Source organism: Hippopotamus amphibius, chromosome 1 (assembly GCF_030028045.1).
Source record: "Hippopotamus amphibius kiboko isolate mHipAmp2 chromosome 1, mHipAmp2.hap2, whole genome shotgun sequence".
NCBI classification, from domain to species: Eukaryota; Metazoa; Chordata; class Mammalia; order Artiodactyla; family Hippopotamidae; genus Hippopotamus; species Hippopotamus amphibius.
In genome coordinates, this window is record NC_080186.1 from 157827138 (window position 1) to 157849818 (window position 22681).

Consider the following 22681-nt stretch of genomic DNA (forward strand, 5'->3'; position numbering starts at 1 on the left):
TAATGTTAGTGTTGTTATTTTAAGCCACCAAGTTTTGAGGTTTTATATGTATGTGTGTGTATGTGTGTGTGTGTGTATATATATACATATATATATATATATATATATATATATATATACATAGCAATAGACAACTAGAACATGGGACAATTGTCTTTGGGAATGTGACAGAATTTAAGAAAATAAACTGCCAAGAGATAAGATTAGTGCCTCTGTGGATTCCCATTGGTATGGATCCACTCAACCCTGATCTGAAAAAGATACAAAAAAAAAGTTTCTTAAGATATGCAATCCCTCAGTGTCTGACACTGTGTGCACTAATGCTCAGGACTAGGGAGTCTTAGAGATAAAGACTTCTCAGGGGTGTCGTTCTCACTGACATCAATTAACAGGTTACTATAAACTTTCTCCCAAGCAGCACATCCACAGATGAGAGAATTTTCCTAGCCTGGACCTTGCAGTTCACAAACAAGGAATGGCAAGCTCGGCAGGATGGAAACTCATTAGTGACTTCATCAAGCTGGAAGCACTGGGGAACAGGAGCATTTCTTCAGGCAGACAACTGAGGAGGGCTAGCTTGCAGCCAGCTTGCAGGGGGGATGGGAGAACAGGACTCTTTCAAGCTTAAAACACCAGAGGCAGACATAGGGTCTGCTGTAGATAGTGACTGGTACATGGTAGATTCTCAATAAATATTTGTCAAATAAATAAATACATACCAAAAACACAGCATTACTCTATGCTCTAGAGTTGGGATACAAAGTAAATCTAATATGACTTCTATTCTAACAGAGCTTCTGATGTAATTAGATGGGTACTATTACTCACTTATTTACCATCTCATTTTATTTGTCATCTATCAACTGAAAGTCACAGAAAGGATACAATGATGAACCTGACACTAGCCATGTTAACAAAACTGGTCAGATCCCTTGTTCTGATGACCTTCTACTCACCCTGTTAGCAAAGGAGGGATTAGCTGAACATAGGACACTTGACACTGGACAGACAAGATTGGCATCAGTTTATTAATCACATATACTCACAGTCCCTGTAGAGATGCAGGGTCCACAAGCCACGCAGGTCCACATGGACGCTGCACTCAGAATAGAGTGAACCCACAGAGGCTGTGAGAAGCAAACTTTGTAGTTTTCAGAGGGTAAGGTGAACACTGGTTCCCATGGGATCCAATGGAGGGCTATGCTTGGTTTGTTTGAATAATTTCATCCACGTGTAGGAAGGTAAGACCAATTAGGTTGAGGCCCAGGTGGGGTGTAGCTGATGTGGCTGGTAGAAGAACTAGCCAGGTGTGAAGCCTTTCCTGCTGGGTAGGGGGCATAACTAGCAAGACCAGAGAAACCCATGGCTAGGCTTTTAGAGCCTCATCAGGGTCAGAAATATCAAGGCAGCACGTGAAATTTAGGTCTTACAATACATCTCTTCACTTCTCTTGGCCTTAGATTCTCACCTGTAAAATCAGAGGGTAGGGGACAAATGATATCAAGGCTCCTGTTATTTTAATTCTCTTTAATTCTCATTATGGGAAACCAGTCAAACCAGAAGTGTTTTGGTCATTTTCTGAGGCACTTGCTGTCCTGATTGTTTGCAAAGACCAGTCTATTTTTGTTCACTTTAGAGATATCTCAGCGAATTCAGGCTAATCTCCTAGGGCCCTCTCAAAATTTCCATGTGAAGCTGAGTCATTTAATTTCCAGGGAATGGGAAGAGGGGTGGGTATATTAAAACATTTAGTACAGAAGTCAATTTTAGAATAGACAGAAACAGCTTTTAGAGAGTCCAGGAAAGAAAAGATATTTATAAACCTAAAATCAACAATTCTTTTAAATTATGTTAATCTTTCTAAAATAAAATCTTAGCAAGAGTCAAGAAATATTTATATTTTCTTCCAGAGGGAAAAATTCATTATCTCAGACAGTGGGAGATTTGTGATTTTCATTAATTTCTGCAGATTTAGGACTGCAGGGGAAGAGTCAAAAACATCCTGATGGCTTAATGTAAAACCGAAAGACAAAAATGTGTTTGTCTTTGACTTCCAGATCTAAATTTGCAGAATTTAATGAAAATCATGCTTGATTTCACATCGCTGATTATTTTAAAAATGAAATTACCTTCACTTAAGGGAAAGAGTTTCATTAGTGTTATAATTAGAAGTCTGAAGAACAAAACATCATACCTAAATACATGAAAAGCAATATGGTTAAGATATAGTAAACTGCTCTCTCTAGCGACCACAATAATAACCATTCTCTGCTCAGGGAATATGCATTTTCTGACATTTAGGGAAAAAATTGAAGAAAGTAAGAATAATGATAAAAAGGGTATGCTGCTTCACACTAGTTCCCAGCTAGGAAGCTCTCCCACATGGCTACCTGCCTAGTGCCCAGTGATTTATCTCATACTCAGCCAAGACACTGTTATTATCAGGACATTTAGGTGAAAATCAGATTAAAATGAAAAATTAGGATTTTGTAGCTTGGGCATGTGTATTCCAAAAAGCAAGATACACAGTTAAAATAGAACATTTAAAATTTATATTTAAATTTATCTGGCTTAAAACATTCAGAGCAGCAATATCTAGCCCTGGAAATACTGTCTTATAATAAAATAGAGTTGAATATGACATTTTGTTATAACAGCAAAGAGTTAAACTGTAATGATAAGCATGGTAGCTTGAAGTGTCTATAACTAAGAGGGTCAGGAAAAATCCTAACAGAAACATATAAAAAGTGAACTGCCTAAGGAAGTGTTATATATTACACTTGCAATCATTTCTAGACTTTTCTCTCATTGAATATAATAAAACCTGATCCCTTTATAATTTTAAGAAACATTATATATTAAAATCTTTATGGCAATTGCTTTACTTGGCCAGGACACTGCCATTTTCTTTCTTTGCAAATAAACATATTTTCTGCAACATTAGTCATCTTATGCACTGTCTCCTTACAAATTAAATTCCATGTATTGAGGAAGGAGAAGAGAAAAAGGCAGGTAAAGCAGAAAGATGAACACATTTTCTTTAGTGTTTGAAATAACATGAAACACATCAAGAAAATCAAATATGGATACCACAGTACAATTTCCAAGTACAACTGCTCTAATGTATGAGAGGTTCTTAAACCAAAAGAGTCTGAAATCAAAAGATATCTGTGAGACTAAAATTTACAATGCAGTCAAACCCAGTTTGGAGAATCTGGGGCAGAAGGTGAAGAAAGCCTATTTTAACACACTCCACAATATCAAAAGGCCAATTATAAAATAATACAGACTCTGTAGAGAAGCATCAGAATGAATGTGTGTAATTGATCTCAGAAATGCATAGTTTGTTCAAGTCTGATCATTATAGCTTTTAAAAAGTCCATTTTGGTTGCTGACAAAAATCCTATTGCTTCTGTAGCTATATAGATTCAACAACGATAATAACTACAAACATTTACTGAGTACTTAGTTCTCAGGCATTGATACTTACATGCATTATCTCATACAACCCTCCTAGCAACCACATACAAAGAAAACTCTTATTATCTTGCTCTTACACATGAGAAATGTGGGGCACAAAGCCCTTAAGTAATTTACTGAAGGTTCAGGGCTAGTAAGTAGTAGAGGATGTAAACCCAGGCAGTCTGGCTCCAGAACCTGCATCGTTTACCACTATACATTATTAACGGAATTACATGACTATTATAAGGTAAACTTGAACATTAGATGATTTGTCATGTGCCCAATAAGATTACAAAAGAAATTTATCAGTTTGAACATATACACATTTGGGGCTGTAGATAATAATTACCAACTGTCTAACTGCAATTTTCGCATATTGCATATACATATACATATATATATAATCACACAGGCAAAATAGTATATTCATGAGAAATACTGCCTTTCCCCCTATTCATATATGTAACATAATAACAACACAGTCTAGTGGTTTAGCACAAGGACTCAGGACCCAGACAGTCTGGGTTCAAATCTCAGGTCTACAAGTTATTTAACCACTCTGTTCTCTGTTTTACCGAGATAAAATAGAGTACCTATCTCATCAGGCTGTTAGGAAAAGTAATTGAGTTCAAAGGTACAAAGTGCTCGGAGCAGTGCCTGGCACATAGTAAGTATACATAAGGTGGTAGCTGTTATATTTTTCAAATGCACCTTTGGCAGGAGGGGCTCTGCCATCACTAGAGCCCAGTTCTCTGATGCTGCTTTTTTACATTACTTCCCCTTCTGTCTAAGTATTTGAGATGTAGAACTTTTACTACTGTCACTGAATTCTTATTCCAGATCACAACATCCATCCACCTAACATTAGAAATGCTATTTAAGAGGGTATGTGTGAGTACTACAATGGAAATACTTACAGTGTTGCTTTGAAAATTATCTTTAAAAGACCTTTTTTTTATTACAGCACCATGAGGCACTTGCAATATTGAAGTCAAAGGCCCAAGAATAATTGTTACATCAGGGTTAAATTTTCTTGCCTTTTGAAAATCAGTTTTGTCCAAAAACATCGGGTGTTGTTACAGGCAAATGTCTTCACAAAACAACAATTTATTGTTCAAAGTAAAATAATTGAAATAACAGGTGCCAAATTTGATGAGGAAACTCTTTCCTAAGGGATAAAGAATAATTTGGGGGAAATACAATCGTCATATTTGTGTTATATAATTAATATTCAGGAATAGTGAAAACAGATCTTGGGCACTTAGGTTAGTTTCCACCATAGTTATCAGGTTTCATTGTGTAACTTGACATAATAAGCACACAGTTGCCAAACCCGCACCTCATTTGGTGCTTGTGGATATAGCTGAAACTAGGGGAAAATTACCTATGCTCAAACCATAATTTCCTGGCACAATTCCCTATGGCATATTTTACTCTAAAACAGAGTGGAAAGAAGGCAGCTCCAAGATATCAAAGCACAATTTCACTGCCATCCTAAAAGATCAGTTTTCTTGCACGTTTGTGAAGAATGTAAAAGTGTTAGTGTATAGACTAGCATCATTGTCAAACTAATTGAGATATTGCTTATGATTAGAATGTTCTACCCTTTCTTGTTCCAAGTTTAGTGACTGATGTACTAGCTCCCAGGGAAGGACCCAGCAGCTGCTCCAAACCCACTTTATGTTCTGTTATCCCTTGACCTGGTTGAGCCTTTCTACTGCTAATGAAGCCAGCTCAACGACTTTAGCAGAGCTCAGCACATTTAACAAGTCCTCCACTTTCCTTTAATATACTTTATGGAGCCTGCTGGGGGCAGGATGCAACACCAAAAAAAAGAAGGTTCCAAAAAGAAAAGCCTACCTGACTGGCCATGAAATTGACTGCTATTCTCAAAATCCCCAAGGGATTCCAAACAAAAAATAAGGATAATTTAATCATGTAACAATTTTCTTGCTTGGCTTCTCATTTGGGGCAGGGGTTGGAGAGGAAAGAAAATCCAGTAAATACAGTAATTGCTTTCAAGGACAGAAACAGAATTATAACGTCTTTATCTAACAATTCATTCCTAAGCAGGTAATTTTTAATGCTCATATTCTTGTATTTTGTTCAAATTTGAGAATAACATCTCTTTGCGACAGGAGAAAATGGAAGCATCAGAAGAAACAAGAGAGTGGAATTTTTTTCAATAAGATCACTAAATTGGTGAAGTGATAGATTATTGCATATTATTGGTAACTAGACACTCCACTTCCTAGATAATGCAGCTTAAAGAGAGTACAACCATATCGTTTATCAGCCAAACTGGAATATTTTTGAAAAAGGGGACAAAATTAATAATTATGCTAGAAAAAAACAGACATAACATGGGAAAATGGGGCTGTCTCCAGCAAATCAGGATACAGTCACTCTGCGTAGAATTCTGCAGATGGGACCTGCATCAATAAATTCTAAAATTATTTGTAAAAGGTGGTAAATGAGACAGTTGCATGAGCAATTTCAGAAATTCTTTGGTGGAGTAGAAAACCTCAAAGGGTAGCTCCTTGTTCCTCCCTAGAGAACACTCCTTGGTTTTTTGTTTATGTCCTTTTGCTACTGTTATTTTTGTTTGAAGGGAAGTGTGTTTCTTTTTATCTGTTTATTTTATTTCTAGTTGTTTGTTTCATTTGGGGTGTGAGGCTGCGTTCACAGGCTCTTGCACGCCTTCACCCAGGCACTCTCTCAACTGAGTAATTCTCGCTCTCACATAGCAACTAACAATTGCTGCGTCTGCGCCTTTCTGCCTCCACCTCTAAGCTGCCGGAAGTTTTCTCTCTTCCCATTGGCCCGCCGCTGGACTAATTAGTTGGTCGATACTGCGCACGCTCCATATCGCGTCCTCTTCCTCCCCGCCCCCCCATACACTCTGCTGTCCAACCCGAGGGCAAAGTCTGCCAACGCGCTTGCGCGAGCGGGCGTGCCCCGGAAGCAGTTCTTTGGCCTTCTGACACGTAGCAACGGGGCCGGTACAGGGTCTTCAGCTGAGTTTGGGGGTAATTGGGGGCAGCCGGAGCTGCCGCCGCCGCCGCTGCCGCCGCCGCCGCCTCCGCGTTTGGTGAGTGCCCAGTTCCGTGGCGCGCTGCTCGGTTTCTCCCCACACTTGGGCAGCGCGGTTTGTTGCCGCCTCTCGGCGCCGCGCCCCGGTCCTTTCGCTCAGATCCTCCCTCCGGTTCGGGCCTTGCTTTGACGAGGCCCCTGCGGGTGTCTGCGTTTTCCTGGCTGGTCCAGGCCTTATTTTGCAAAGAGGCCATGTTGTTAGCTGCAAAGCCCTATCCCGAGGTGAGGAATCATCGTTGTTGTTGATTTTCTAGACCCTACGGAACCCCTCCTCCCCCGTCACTGCCCCTAACCCAAGGCATATCAGCTCCTTGAAGTGGAGGTGTCTTCCCGGACCTTGACTTAGAGACTAGACATTTCCTTAGCACACACCACCCCCGACCCACCATCCAAATGCTGCTCCTCAAAATTCTAGAATTATTTGCTGCCTTCTGAGGGTATTTGCTTAAGTAGAGTGTCAGGACTGAACTCACGAGGACCTTGGGCATAAGCAGTCTTTGCCGTTTCTTTTTATTGCAGATCATTTGCAATGTCAGGCTTTGATAACTTAAACACGGATTTCTACCAGACGAGTTACAGCATCGATGACCAATCACAGCAGTCCTATGATTATGGAGGAAGTGGAGGACCCTATAGCAAGTAACTTTTCAACTTTGGTCATTTATTTAGTTGAGATTGTAGTGAAAGCATGTATCCTGAATGTTTGGTTCTACCTAAGACTGAATGTGTGAACATGTTCCATATCAGGAATGTGACTTTTTATAGTCTTCCTTATTATGATCTTCCTACCTCCGAAGAGATCTGTGACACTTGTTTGGGTTGGAAGGATTGCCCTATTTAGATTTTGGTATCTTATGCAAAATGTTTAGGTGTGCGAAGAGTGGAAAAGTAGATTGTTCAAGAACCTGTCTCTGGTGACAGCATTTGTACATCATTTAAGATATAGATGGGCTAGAAGATAGGCTGTTTCATCCACAGGACTAGTTAGAAATTAAAATCTTTTGACGGCTTGTTTAGTAGCTAAATCAGTCCTACTTTCAGACTGTATCAACAGTTAACCAAAAGCACTGACAGTGTTGAACAGTGTAAGCTCCCTGCTGTGAATCATCAGGTGCTATGAATCATAAAGCAGCTGATAATCACTTTTATTACTCCTCACACCAAAACTTTATGTTGCCAGTTACAGATGGGGGGGGGGAACCTCAAAACTTTTCATCCATGAACTGTTGAAAAAATGAAATCAAAAATCTATTCTTTTTATAGTTGGTGGTGTTTGTGGCAAAAAAAAAAAAAAAAAAAAAAAAAAACTGAAGACTTTTTACCAGTCTCCTCTAGGACATCATGTTTTTAGTTTCTTAGGTCCTTAAAGTTAATCTTTTCATCCTGCCATCCAGTGAAGGAGTTTCTTATACCAGGGTTACTTAACCTTTTTTAGGTGGTCCAGGACCACTTTGAGAATCTTAGGAAAACTGGGCCTATTTCTGAGAAATATATGCATGCAGTCAAACGCCCACATTAATGTGTGTGTAATGTCCAGACAGTTGAGTGGTATCTGATGTGCATCTATGGACCGTGAATTAAAAACCTCATGAAGACAAGATGAGGGCATGGGAAGAGTGTGTATCCAGTCTGAGAGAAACATTAGTACTAGTGCTTGAATTAATAAATCTGAATGGAAGTGCCCAAGAATTTAAAAAAGCAGAAATCAAATTCAGCCCCACAGTATTGTTTGTTTTGTATAGGCTATATTTTTTACAAAACAAAACCCCTTGAGTCTGCTTATTTTAATACATTCTAAAGCTTTTTCCCCCTAAAATTCAACATTGAATAATGGCAGTAAGCTTGTAAATAATGCTATGAATCACTTTTTTTCTTTCTGTTAAATTCTCAATTACATGCCATTGAAGATTTATCTCTTTTATCAGTTAATTGAGCAGAATTGGAAAAATCATGTTGAGAAATTTCCGTTCATTTATTTACCTAAATACTTGTATTTTTTGTGATTGTTCAATGTATGGCAGGGCAAATGAATGTAAGATTGCCCAGGGTGCTGCCAGAGGGCTTTGGAAAACTTGTCTCTGTGTGTTGGCCTGTTTTTAACTAAATGATATTGATGACTGGACTCAGCAGAATTATTCCATTTAGATTGCAGCCTCCTAGGTTTATCTGTCTCTGCCTTTCTTTCCTATGTTTCTTTTTTCTGTCCACATTTGCACCTCTTAAAGGTGTGACTTTTCTTTACACTTAGCAACTCACTTCAGTTCTCCACAGAGTGGTTGTTTAGATATTCTGTTGCTAACTATTCTCACAATTCCATTCCAATCAAATCATGTACTGGTAAGCATTGCTTCAGTGCTAGTGAAGAAGTTTCATTCCAGGTGTTTATGTAAAGGTTACTGCCACTTAATGGATGTGAGTTTATAGATAATGCTTAGGAAAATAAGCCTAATATGTTAGCAGTAATGACTGGGTTTCTGAACTTTATTAAAAAAATCGAACTCTTCTGTATGTACCTTCAGTTGTTTCTGCAACCTAATGATATTTTTTATGTCCTTGTCAGTTTATCAGATAACATTTTGTTTGTTATGCCAACTTGGTAACAAAGATCAACTAACTTTTTTGTCTCTTTTGATTAAAATCTAGGTTCACATAGCATCTGACTTGGATTGTCTTCAAGTTTGACTTGACTTACTATTAGTCCATAGTTCTGCATTTGCCCTATGAAGTCATCTTTAATGTTTTGCATAATTTCCACTATGGGCACTTTACATTCATACATTCACATAACAAGAATAAACCCAAAGAGTAAAAGGCCCTTTGATCTCAATTTGTCATATTGGACAGCTTCCACATTGTTTTCTAGATATGCCTATAAAATATTTAGTAATACCAATTACATATTTTTTAAAGTCTTGAAAGCTAGTATTTTTTCATCTTCTGACTTAACTAATAGTACTTTTATGGACTATGTAAAGATTTTGATGAGCTTAAGTAGTCAACCCAGTGTATTAAGAAGTTTTGTCTTTGTTGTTGATACTGAGTGCTTATAAGAGTGTTAGTTTCCATTTGCTGCATTTCCTGCTGTAAAAGTGTTGCTTTAGTCTATAAAGGTCACGTCTACCATGCTGTGTTTTAATTTAAGACCAGCAGGAGTGAGTCAGGAATTTTCCTGAGCAGATCCTGCCAGAAAAGAAAAATTGTAAAATTCCACAGTATTGTCTTTGTCAGCTTGCATCCTGAGGAAGGAATGATGGTGCCATCTTTAAAGCTCTTATTTGTTTGCAGTGTTTCTTTTCCTTACATGGCATTTATGGGTCTGTATCAACGGTTCTGAAGTGTGGCCTGCAGACCCCAGAGCATCCTTGAGACCTTTTGGGGAGCCTTTAAGATAAAAACTATTTTTATAACAATATTAAAACGGTATATACCATTTTAGGTGTGTTGACATTTGCACTGATGCTGCAGGAGCAATGATTGGTAAAACTGCTGGTATCCAAATATGAAGCAAGACAGAGGCATCACATTGTTCTCATGACCGTTGTATTCTTCATCACGCATTCGTTGCAGGGTGAGGGGACCGTTGTCATTTAAGGATGCCCTTGATGAAGCTGTAAGAATTACTGTCTTATTAAATCCTAACCCTTGACAACACACGTTTTTAAAATAGTCTGTGTGACAAAATGGGAAACAGTCTGAAAGCGCTTGTACTTCGTACTGAAGCACAATGATTATCTCTAGGAAAAGACCCTGTGCAATTTGAGTCGCAAGCTGATTCAGCCACTTTTTTGTGGAAACCATTTTTATTGGAAAGAACATCTGACAAACTGTAGTTATTCAGACTTGAGTAATTTCTCAGAAATGAATAAAGTGACCTTTTACTTCAGAGAAAACAATTGACAGTATATATCGCCAATGGTCAGATTCAAGTTTTCAGGCAAAAATGAGGATTTTGGAAAACTTGTATCCGTCATTGTGAACTCGTCAGCTTCCCAGTAATTAACCATTTTCTGATGAGGTCAGTGGTGATATTAACCAATTTTTTAAAATTTATATATATTTTTTATATTAAGTATGTCAGTATTTGAAAGAGCTGCATAATTCTTACTAGTATTTTCTAAATGGCCAGTGCATGGTGTTACAAAATCATACATGAGTAAAGAAAGGATCCAATGAAAGTATGACACAGATCGGTTTATTATAATACAACAGAGTTCATTAGCATTCTTTCTGTTTCCATGTTGCAAGTTGTTTAAAAAACTACCGCTTTGTTTTGCGTTTTGATATATCAAAAAGAATATTCATGATAATCTAAAAAGGTTATTAAAATACTCTACTTTCCAACTGCATATCTGCAACACTAAATTTTCTTCAAATACTTCAACTAAAACAGTATATCACAAACGAATGAGTACAGAAGCAGATATAAGAATTTTTAGCTCTTATATTAAGCCACTTAATAGAACACAATGCCACTTTTCTCAGTAATTTTTTAAAATGATTTTTTCATAAAAATGTTTATGCTAACATGTGATAGATTTATTGTTACTTTAAATGAATTAATAAGTAAACATTTCTGTTCTAATTTCTAAAGTGATAAATATTGATAGATATAACCCTCATAAAAAAAATTTAGTTCTCAATAGTAAATTTTAAGAGTATAATGGAGGGGAAGGTGGCGTGAGGGGGAGAAGTTGTAGGGTGGGGGCAGGAGTGAGGAGGAGGGGAGAGAGGGGGAGGAGGCCCCGGCGGGGCAGGGCGGGGACTGCCTGCCTGCCCCGGTTGCGGAAGTGGTAGTCGCTGACCCAGTCTGCTGCTGTCTCGCTACTGTTTTGGCTTCCCGGCTCCCCCCCGGACAGAGAGGGCGGCCCGGCCGTGGTTGGTCAGCTAGCTTCTACCTCCCGCCGCCCATCCCTGGCCCCAACGGGCAAGGAGCAGACGGCGGCAGCAGGCGAGGAGGAAGATAGCGGGATGGTTGCCAGCCTGTGTGGTGGACTGTGGCACGGGGTTTACAAAGCTAGGATATGCTGGAAATATGGACCACGGTTTATCATCCCTTCTTGTATTGCTGTTAAAGAGTCAGCCAAAGTGGGTGATCAGGCTCAAAGGAGGTTGATGAAAGGTGTTGATGACCTAGACTTCATTGGTGATGAAGCAATAGAAAAATCTACATATGCAACAAAGTGGCCAATCCGCCATGGTGTAGTGAAGATTGGGACTTGATGGAAAGGCTTATGGAGGAGGTGATCTTTAAATATTTAAGGGTGAAACCTGAAGCCCATTATTTTCTTTTGACTGAACCTCCACTGAATACTCCAGAAAACAGGGAATATACTGCTGTTTGAGTCCTTCAATGTTCCAGGCTTGTACATTGCTGTACAGGCTGTTCTTGCCTTAGCTGCATCCTGGACCTCCAGACAAGTAGGAGAACGGACGTTGACCGGTACGGTAGTAGACAGTGGAGATGGTGTCACTCATGTCATCCCTGTGGCTGAAGGGTGTGTGATTGGCAGCCGTATTAAGCACATTTCAATCACAGGACGAGATATAACATATCTTATTCAGCAATTGCTGAGAGACCGAGAAGTAGGAATTCCTCCATAGCCATCCTTGGAAACTGCTAAGGCAGTAAAGGAGAGCTATAGTTATGTCTGCCCAGATTTAGTAAAAGAATTTAACAAGTATGATACAGATGGATCAAAGTGGATTAAACAGTATACTGGAATCAATGCTATCTCAAAGAAAGAATTTTCCATTGATGTTGGATATGAGAGATTCTTGGGACCTGAAATATTTTTTCATCCAGAGTTTGCTAATCCAGACTTTACTCAGCCTCTGTCAGAAGTTGTAGATGAAGTAATTCAGAATTGTCCTAATTGATGTCAGACGTCCGCTCTACAAGAATATCGTCCTCTATGGAGATTCAACCAAGTTCAGGGACTTTGGACGTCGCCTGCAAAGAGATTTGAAAAGAACTGTAGATGCCAGGCTGAAATTAAGTGAGAAATTGAGCGGTGGTAGATTGACACCAAAACCTATTGATGTACAAGTCATTACACACCACAAGCAGCAAAATGCAGTTTGGTTTGGAGGACCCATGCTGGCTTCCACACCTGAGTTCTACCGAGTATGCCACACCAAGAAGGATTATGAAGAAATTGGACCTAGCATTTGTCGTCACAATCCAGTATTTGGAGTAATGTCGTAAAATTGGCTTCATAGTTATTGGAGTTAGGGAGTTGGGGAAGAAATAATCTTTCTGATTACCTGTTTTGTCTGGATGGTTGGTTTTGAGGGTTTAAACCTGACTTGAAATAGTAAGACCAAACATACTTATACAGGAATATTTTAATAAGTATGTCCACATGTGAATGTAGAGGAGAGCCAAAATGATTGTGTTTTTCTTTAGATTGAATATTTGAATCTTAAGTGTAACAAAAAGAAGTGGGCTTTAGTTCTTTCTGTGCCCTGGTATTTTGTATATTATTGAATTATCCAAGATTTGATGGGATTTATTGGTACGTAGGTAGCTCTATAATGCTTGAATTGTACACTTCGAAGTGTGCAGTGCAAGAGTTTGTTTATATTTCATACTTTTTATACTTTGAGGAAAAAAAAGTCAGAGAAAAAACTAGTATTTGAGGGAAAAAATGTGACCAAGTAAAGGATAAATACAAAAAATAGCTTATGAGACTTGGCGTACACACACACTCATGGGATTCCAGCTATTACAAAGTGCTTCCATCCTCCTGTGCCCCACAATGGTTTTCTTCGCAAGTGCTTTTGGAACTAAGAAGCTACTATCTTGTATTAACCGATGCCTGCTAGTGCTTTCTGATTACTCACATTCTGTTTCTTGCTTTAAAGGAAAAGTAAAGACAAGGTTGTTGGACCAGTATTGCAGTTATGTAGTGTCATTTCTTATTAAAAAATGAATAATTTGATTACCCAAATTGGTATATTAAAGCCTAACACCATTCTAATAAAGGCACAAATTTCTTTAAAAAAAAAAAAAAGAGTATAATGCGTTCTAAGAGTTTGAGAACTACAGGTTTATGTTGTTATTTTTGTTTTTTCTATTGCATACACATTCATATTCTCTTTCTCTCTCTGGAAAGAGAAAGAATAAAATACAATCTGTTTATGCAGATTGTGGAAAGCTCCATATGGAGCTTTTCTAGCTGTTCCATAAACTCCAAGGTGGCTTTATGATATATCCTAACAGAGATCAACACAAAGTATAATTTTACTAAATCAGAAAATTCTTGTTCTAATTCAACCAGCTAACCCTGTAGGGACTCTTTGCGGGTGGGGGCAGGGTGGGGGATGAGAAAGTAAATAGTAATCAAGATATTTGCATACCAAAATGGGGAAATGCATGCATAGGAAGAGATTTCAATGCTCTCTGTCAGGTAGGATTTGAGGGTGATTTTTACTACAATTATTATAAGAATTGGCTATTGGAATTAAAAAATCTAGTTTTGAATCCTGGCACCACCATGGAGAAGTCATTTTAACCCAAATATCAGTTTCCACATTTTTGTAGTGGAGAGGATGATAAAATCAAATTCCTAAAGAGTTGTAATGAGAATAATGTGAGATCATTCACATTAAACACCTATAACAGTGCTTTACACAGGAGTATTCAAAAGGTTATTACTTATGTTTTTGGATATTTTCAGTTGTTAATATATACCCATATATTACAGATAACATTTTAGAATTAATGAATTTCAACAAATAATAAATATACAGGATTTTTAAAGGTATGAAAGTTTAAAACCTGAAAATTAAGCCTTTTATTCCCTTGTTTCCAGGTCCCTTTACCTATATAATTGTGTATATTATGTATGTGTATATATAACACACATGCACATAGATATACATATATATTCTAAAAAGCATAGTCACAGTGGTGCATATGGTATATACTATTCCGAATATTAGATTTTTTTCTTCCCCACTGAATATTTCTTGGTTATCATTTCTTACAAGTACCTACAAAACTGCCTCATTCCTTTTAACAGGTGTCTGTGCCTGTATCACAGTTGTAGTTACTGATAGCTATTTTTACTGTTTTGGTTTCTGTTTTTTGCTATTAAAATAATGCTGCAGTGAATTTTATATTTTATAGCCAGAAAAATGAATAGTATTTTTTTAAGCATGTATAGAACTAGCGTGGTAAGTCATGAGAATATAAGCTATGTGTAGTTGAAACTTCACCTTTGATTTGCTTTTAATCAAGATGTTCAGTTAATTTAAAAATTAGATTTAATTTTAAAATCTCAAATAATAATTGAGGTCACTGGATTTTTATATTTTTCAAAAGGGAACTATAAATTTTTAAAAATATATTTATTTATTTTCTGGGGGCTGCGTTGGGTCTTTATTGCTGCGTGTGGGCTTTCTCTAGTTGCACTGAGCAGACTGGGCTGCTCTTTGTTGTGGTACACGAGCTTCTCATTGCAGTGGCTTCTCTTGTTGCGGAGCATGGGCTCTAGGTATGTGGGCTTCAGTAGTTGTGGCATGTCGGCTCAGTAGTTGTGGCTCATGGACTACAGAGCACAGGCTCAGTAGTTGTGGCACATGGGCTTAGTTGCTCTGTGGCATGTGGAATCTTCCCGGGCCAGGGATCCAACCCATGTCCCTGCATTGGCAGGAGGATTCTTAACCACTGTGCCACCAGAAAAGTCCAAGAACTGTAAATTTTTTAAGATAATTAGACTAAAAGATCTCTAAGGCTTCTTAGCTCTCTATTTAAATTTATCTTTTAAAATAATTACTTCACTTCTTTATTTCTTACTATGTAATTAGATTAGTCCCATTGATAGATAAGTCATATTTTTCAAGAACATGGTAAAAACAGGTCTTTAAAAGATATTGCTTCAATATCCTTCGGTTCCCTGTTGTTTTCATCACTAAAAAAGCCATGGTAACGTCTCCTTCTAAAATGCAAGATTTATTATAATACATAGCAAAGGAGACAATAGGTGTACAATTACTTTGAAAAATTAAAAGCACTATTCAGATGTAAGGTGTGCTAATAATGTTTTGTTATATTCAGAAAGCTTTCACAAAAAAGAAGCTTGAATTTTTTTCACTTTTGAAATTGATGGTTGTTCTTAAAGAGATTTACCCACTTGCAAAAAATAACATACAACCAATAATAAAGAAGAGTGATTTTATACTCATGCATTCTCATGGAGAGATCCAGGTTACAGTAGAAAATTACATAATGTGCAGTCTGTCATCCTAACTTTTTATTCATCATCTTAGGCATAGATTTTATTTCACAGCTGTCTTTATGTATGCTCACTAAAGGAGGAAAAACAAGAAAACGTTTACATTTTTATTTGCTGACCTCCAGATGTTTAAAAGCTTAATAGTTTGTACAGTGCTTAAGCACTGCGTGAGTTTTTGCATTATTAGGAAAATTCTCTATAAAATACAGACAACTTACTGTAGATAATCAGCTTGATCTTAGTAATTAATTTCAACCACCATTTATAAGAACTGGCAAAGTAGATATCCGGGAGTGTCATGACTAAGATTTTCTGCCTGTCAGAAATATCAGTTTGGGGCGATGATGTAATTCTGAGAAATGTAACTTGCTTTAATTATAGACAGTATGCTGGCTATGACTACTCGCACCAAGGCCGGTTTGTCCCTGCAGACATGATGCAGCCACAGCAGCCATACACCGGGCAGATTTTCCAGCCAACTCAGGCATATACTCCAACCACACCTCAGCCTTTCTATGGAAACAACTTTGAGGATGAGCCACCCTTATTAGAAGGTACAGTTGGGTGCAACACTTGATATTACTCCATAGTATCCATTTGCTCAGTGAAAATAAATCTTAGTTTGGAGAAGTTATCCTTTTCTTTAGAAGAATAATGTAGGAAAAAGTTTTCTACTAAAGTGACTCAGTATGTGAGCAGAGTAACTTTTAATTCAGATTATTAATGAAATTCTGTCAGTGGAAGAAATGAGAGGAAATAGCATGGTATTGATTATTGTGCATGGAAATAAGCTGATAGAGCTAATAACATCAAGGAAAAGTATGGTGTTTTTCAAATTGTATCTCCAAACCAAAACAGTAGTTCTAAATTGTTTGGTTTTTTTTTTTGATCAGATACCCTTTGAAAGTCTAGTGAAAGCTATGTATACTCTCCTCAGAAAAAATGCATACGTATGCCTAGAGACATAGTTTTATGTTCATTTTCACAGGGCCTCCAGTATTCCTGAAGCCTCAGGTATAGCGCCTCTTACTATTAATGCTGTCCGTGTGTTCTTTGCTATGCAGACATAGCTCAGAGTGTCTGTTTCATCATGTCCATATCCTTTTCTGACATTGGACCAGAAGTTGTATATTTGTGGAATAAACACCATAATCAGCGAAGACTGATATTGAGGATTCACCAAAATAATATCACCTGATATTGCTAGATCACTCTTTTGATACTGGTGGTTTCATTTTTTTCTCCTGTTACAACATAGATTCTGGTAAACTAAAAGTATATGACAAATCCTAATTGACTGCCTTTTCTTTTTCTTTAGAATTAGGTATCAATTTTGATCACATCTGGCAAAAAACACTCACAGTGTTACACCCATTAAAAGTAGCAGATGGCAGCATCATGAATGAGACTGATTTGGCAGGACCAATGGTTTTTTGCCTTGCCTTTGGAGCCACGTTGTTACTGGTAAGATTTTGGTTTCAACTCTCAGTGTGAGATTAAATGTTCCACCAAGAGCCTTTATTGAGTCTCTGCTTATACATCAAGTCTTTGATGTGTCTTAAATAGTATTGAGTTATTTGAATTTATACCTACTCATTACTTCTCCATTGATAATAAATGTATATTTAGAAATCATTTCTTGTTACAATAAATATCCAATTATTAGGAAAAAAATTAATAAATAAATATATGGCTTTAATCTCTCATCAGAATTCCTTCTTTTCAGAAACTGACAGAATTTTTAGCCTATTGGTTTTTTTTTTTTAATCTCATCATTGGGTAGAGTTTTGTTGTAGCAACGTTGGTCTTACCTTCTATATATTATTTTAACATTTAATGCATTGAAACATTAAAAGGCAACAGGTTTTAATCCCTCACATCTCCCTAATGTTAAAGCATATTGAAAATGAAAAGTTGTAAAGGTAATTGTTACTGTTTGTTTTATTTTAGCTTAATATGGTCTCTGAATTAGAAGAGATAAATGATAAAATGGATCGAAGATGGAATTTTTAGTCAGAAAAACTGGGCATGAACTCAGTGCTCCTACTCTGCATTTGAGCAAAGTCACTTCATCCTTCACCTCCCTCTGATAGATAATCCTATGCTTCCCACCTAACAAGATTGTTTTGGAGATTAAGCAAGACAGGTTATGTGAGAACACTTAAGGTTTTATTATTACTATATGAGGGCATTAGTCAGTGAACTCAGCTTAGCCTTTTTAAACTTCTGCATTCTTAATCAGGTATTTACAAACAAATATTGATTTAACAGAAATCCCAGGGATTTTTCCATTTAATGTAGCCTGTGGAGACATTCTCGCAATTGAGTTTTATATGTCAAACATCTGACAAACCAGGAACTTTTTAAAGGCTTCTGGGTGGACTGATTTTAGTGATAGCATAACCTGAATACAATGTTTGTTCACATAGCTGGACTAAGAATACTAACTACAATTAAGCTAACCTTTGCTGCTGTAAGACTATTCAGTGATGTATTTTATAAGAGCAGAATTTTTAAGGTTTTTGTTTGTTTGTTTGTCAGAGAACTGTATAAAGCAACCAACAATTTAGAAAAATAATGAAAGAAGAAAATGTCTTCCATTATATTCCTCTTGCCCAGTTGTTAATGACTTTTTTCCTCCCTTCCTCACAGAACCCTGGCTTCTTGCTTATCCTGGCTTCCTTTCTCCTAATTCCTCTAACACCCACATAAAGTGAATAATGACATTGTTTCTGCTGTTAAAAAGATAGCTACATCTGCCAATGAGAATAGATTGCTTAAAAGCAATTTTGGTGGAATTGGGTGCTTTCAAGTGATATTAGCTACTATCTAAACATCTGAATGACTTTCCATCTTGTCTCTGTAGTTTATTTGCCAGGCTTCTTTTTAGAAATCTACTACTTTAGGTGATTGTAGCATGATTTTATATCTTTGTTGAATTCTGTGGCAAGCTCAGATGGTAACTAGAAAATGAAAAACTGAATATCTATGTGTTGGGAGATGGATACTTTAAACTTCTTAAGAAAGATGTAAAAGCTAGTCTGTTCACTGTTCTACTTCTCTGTATAAAGAATAGGTACCTTTGTGGATTTTAATGCTCACAAATTGAATATCTTCTACGAGTACCATTTTAGGTGAAAGAAGCCAGAAATAATATTTTTTGCCCTTAACCTGTAATCTTTTCTTTACCCATAGGCTGGCAAAATCCAGTTTGGCTATGTATATGGGATCAGTGCAATTGGATGCCTAGGAATGTTTTGTTTATTAAACTTAATGAGTATGACTGGTGTTTCCTTTGGTTGTGTGGCAAGTGTCCTTGGATATTGTCTTCTTCCCATGATCCTGCTTTCCAGCTTTGCAGTGATATTTTCTTTGCAGTAAGTACTGGTCTTTATTTTGGGGGTTGATTGACCAGTGCTTTTCAGTGATGAATAGTGGAGGTGAGAGTAAGTTTTTAAATATCTTTTATACCGTCTCTGCTTTGACCTATGATAATTTAGTTTTTGTGTACTTACCAGCGTCTGTAAACAGATTGAACAGCGGTGATTGTTAACTTAAATATTGCATGGAAAAGGTCAAGTTGTTAAAATTATACTTACCCTCTCTTTGATATTTTTTATACCATATCTGATTTCTTAAAGATATAGGGCATATGCTAAGTGGATGAATAATAGACACGTATTCTCTATTTGGCAGCTTTTTAACTAAAAGTAGAACATTCCTTTTATGGAAGAGGCTGTTACTAGCCTACCATGTTCTCAGATGTGCTTGTACACAGCTTTAAATATGTGTTATTTTAAAATAATATTTTAGGTAAGGTTGAAAAGAAAGATGTAAATACTGCTAATAAAGTTGCTTCTCATGGCCAGTGCACAGATGCTCTCTCAACAGTTCAAGCTCCTCCTTGTGGCTAGTGCTGGACACAACCAAAGATTGAGCTTTGTTACCCTTAAAGCGTAAAGATGAAGGTTTAGGAGAAGAGTGTATGTCAACTATTTGATACTAGAAATTTGTCAGGATGATGCCCTCACAGTGTCCCTGCCCTGCTCTTCTCATTTGTTAAGATTGATTATATTTATATTCAAATTTTATAGACAGACAAATTTTCTACTAAAACAGTGTTTTCCAACCAGGGTTAGTTTTGCTACGGGGACACTTTGCAGTGTCTGGAGACAATTTCAGTTGTCAAAAATTGTGGGAGGCAGGGGTGCTGCTGGTATTTTATGGCTGGAGGCCAGGGATGCTGCTGAACTTCCGAACAATGGACAAAGCAGCCCCCACAGCAGAAGCACATCCAGTCCAAATGTCAGTGCTGTCAAGGTTGAGAAGTTGTGCTAAATTAAGGAGCAGAATGTGTTATAAATGAGCTTTTTATCACATGAAATGATTGAATTCACTGTGAGGTACATTTCAGCATTTGAAATAAAAATCTTGATTATTTCTACAGATATCTACATGTGGATTTTTAAATGCTGTTCTTAAGAATTGGTTATGGTAGTATTCTTACATAACTAGTCTCATCTACTGTTTTTTCTTTCCTCTTCCCCTGTCTTTCCTTGTCGGCTACAGAGGAATGGTAGGAATCATTCTCACTGCTGGAATTATTGGATGGTGTAGTTTTTCTGCTTCCAAAATTTTTATTTCTGCATTAGCCATGGAAGGACAGCAACTTCTAGTAGCATATCCTTGTGCTTTGCTGTACGGAGTCTTTGCCCTAATTTCCGTTTTTTGAACTGAATTTATCTGGGATATGGACGTCATTGGGCCAAATAGCAAAAAGGACTTCGAACTCTTAAATTGGACCAGCAAACTGCTACAGTGCAACTCTCATGCAGATCTAATGTTTGACTCTTGGAGCAATGGAAGTAAATATGTATCTTTTGTTCATTTTTATAGAACTTTTGAATACTATTATTGGATTTACCTGCAGTATGACTAGGTTTAAGTGTTTGTGCTTATACAATAAGAAGTGCTATTTCTTTCCTGTTCTTGCAGCCTTAGGAAAACAACTCTCCTCCTTGCTAATTATATGTTTTTGATAGATTTTTATCAACTGTGGGAAACTAACCCCGGAGCTAATAATCTTTCTTAAAAACAACCCGTAATAAAGAAGACACAAGACTTATTGGAGAAATATTTTTCCAAGGAGTTAAGAAAGAAAATTACCTGTATTCTCAAGTCAGATGCAGATGGAGCGAGAGTGATGCCAATGTAAAGTTTTATGAGTTTGCACTTCAGAAATTTGATGTTCCTCTAAATTATCTCATGGAATTTTAGCTAAATTCAGCGATACAAGTAGTTCACAGTCTACCTTATTGTAGATATGAAATGTGAACATCTGTTCAGATATTAGCATTAACTAAACCGTAGTGACCTAGACTGGCCACATTCATGCTTATAATCAGATCTCCATGTTTCCCAGGAAAAAGAAAATCACTAACCTTTTTTTGCAAAAAATATTTAAAATGTCACAGTTCCAGTATTGTAATTATCAATGTAAAGTACATTTGATGCTTATTAATTAAAATTTCCCAATTAATTTAAACTGTGTTGTTGAGTTTACTTTTGCTTACGCACTGTTCTCAGTGTTCCATTTTCTTTAATGGGGGTCTGGTTTTGACTTGTATTCCCAATTTATTCTAAGGTTTAAGAATAGTGATCGTCTAGTATAGAATCAAAAAATGAGATTAAACAAAAAGCAGTTTGCTTTGAGTTACAACATTATTTCCTTGTATTAAATTTATGTGGTTAATATTGTCATGTTCTCATGTCAGAAAATCTATAAGAGAATACTCTTTCTTGTATGTTGATGATTGGGTTTTTCTGGAGAAACTGCTTCTGATTTTGGACAAAGCTCAGTTATGAGAAAGGTGCCACATTGGGAGGAAAAATGTTGCCTTTTTTTTTTTTAAGTGGAGACTTTCAGACTAAATAAAAAGAAATGCCTAACTGACATATTCGTGGTTCTTTTTTAGAGCTAGTTTTCAACCATAAAAGGTTAAAATAATAAAACATACTTGTTACAAGAAGATCATGATTTCTAATCTCTGGAATTAGATAAATTTGTTTTTCTTCATTAATACTTAATCTTCTGGAGGAAAGCACTCACTAATAATTAGTTTTTGCCTGGGTTTTTAAACTTACCACATTGTTTTGGAATATTTTTTATTATAATCCTTGGAGTGTGTCTTTTTTGCCTTTTTCAGTTCATTTTATAAATGTAAACAATTCTTCCTAAGGTAATTATAATGGGTGCCTTCTGTTAATATCCAGTTCTTCCTAATGAACAGGGTAGATGATGCTTTGGGAGTTAAAATCTCCCTCTGTTGGTTAGGCTTGAGACTGTTAATCCAACTAAATTACCCAAATGGATCAAATTTTTTTTAATTTTTTGCCTCTACCCCCAATAGAATAATTTTTAGTTTAAATCGATGTAGAGACTTTTGTTGTTAGTCATCTTTTATTTTACCCCAAAATGATTAGTTGCAAAATTATTTTATATTTTCTGTCAAAACAGCTATACAGTGAAGTTGCCTTTGATTTAAGAGATGAGTTCTCAAGTTTGCTTGTTTACATGAAGAGTCATGTGTAGCCAAAATTTCCCTTTTATAAAACTCAAATCAGAAATACAGTACGTGTAGCCATATTTGTGCATATTTTAAAAGCAAACATACTGTGTCTCAAAAGTAGTGTGGTAACTTTTTTCTCTAGCATCGGACTAGATTTCTGCTTCTTCAGTTAAGTACCAGCAAGAGCATATGGTTGGCTTTTAGGTTCATTTCATACCAAAAACATGCATGTACCTTTAAGTACTGGAGATACTCTCAGCATCACTAAAATCTTACCCAGTGACTGTGTCTAAGTCTCTGTGAGTGGAGTTTGCAAGT

General features: G+C 36.8%; 1 protein-coding gene and 1 pseudogene across 3 annotated transcripts; both read left to right on the forward strand.

The window, feature by feature from the left end:
- The first annotated feature begins 6409 nt into the window (after positions 1-6409).
- Positions 6410-21339, forward strand: YIPF5 (Yip1 domain family member 5). Of its 3 annotated transcripts, none has more exons than XM_057732106.1 (6): positions 6410-6553; positions 7075-7194; positions 16176-16348; positions 17113-17258; positions 18990-19171; positions 20364-21339. In XM_057732106.1, the coding sequence occupies exons 2-6, from the start codon at positions 7085-7087 to the stop codon at positions 20524-20526; spliced, it is 774 nt and encodes a 257-aa protein (XP_057588089.1). In that variant the 5' UTR covers positions 6410-6553; positions 7075-7084; the 3' UTR covers positions 20527-21339. The 3 variants fall into 3 exon arrangements, with proteins under 3 accessions (XP_057588089.1, XP_057588104.1, XP_057588099.1); XM_057732121.1 differs by having other exon boundaries at positions 16180-16348; XM_057732116.1 differs by lacking the exon at positions 6410-6553 and adding an exon at positions 6640-6777.
- LOC130851582 (actin-related protein 3-like) lies at positions 11306-13077 on the forward strand (annotated as a pseudogene).
- Positions 21340-22681: the final 1342 nt, after the last annotated feature.

Bases quoted from the DNA above. Each gene is read 5' to 3' on its own strand.
- YIPF5 (XM_057732106.1), top strand. From the start codon at position 7,085: ATGTCAGGCTTTGATAACTTAAACACGGATTTCTACCAGACGAGTTAC. The intron at 7,195-16,175 runs GTAACTTTTCAA...CTTTAATTATAG, and splicing joins AGTGGAGGACCCTATAGCAA to ACAGTATGCTGGCTATGACT. The intron at 16,349-17,112 runs GTACAGTTGGGT...CTTTTTCTTTAG, and splicing joins TGAGCCACCCTTATTAGAAG to AATTAGGTATCAATTTTGAT.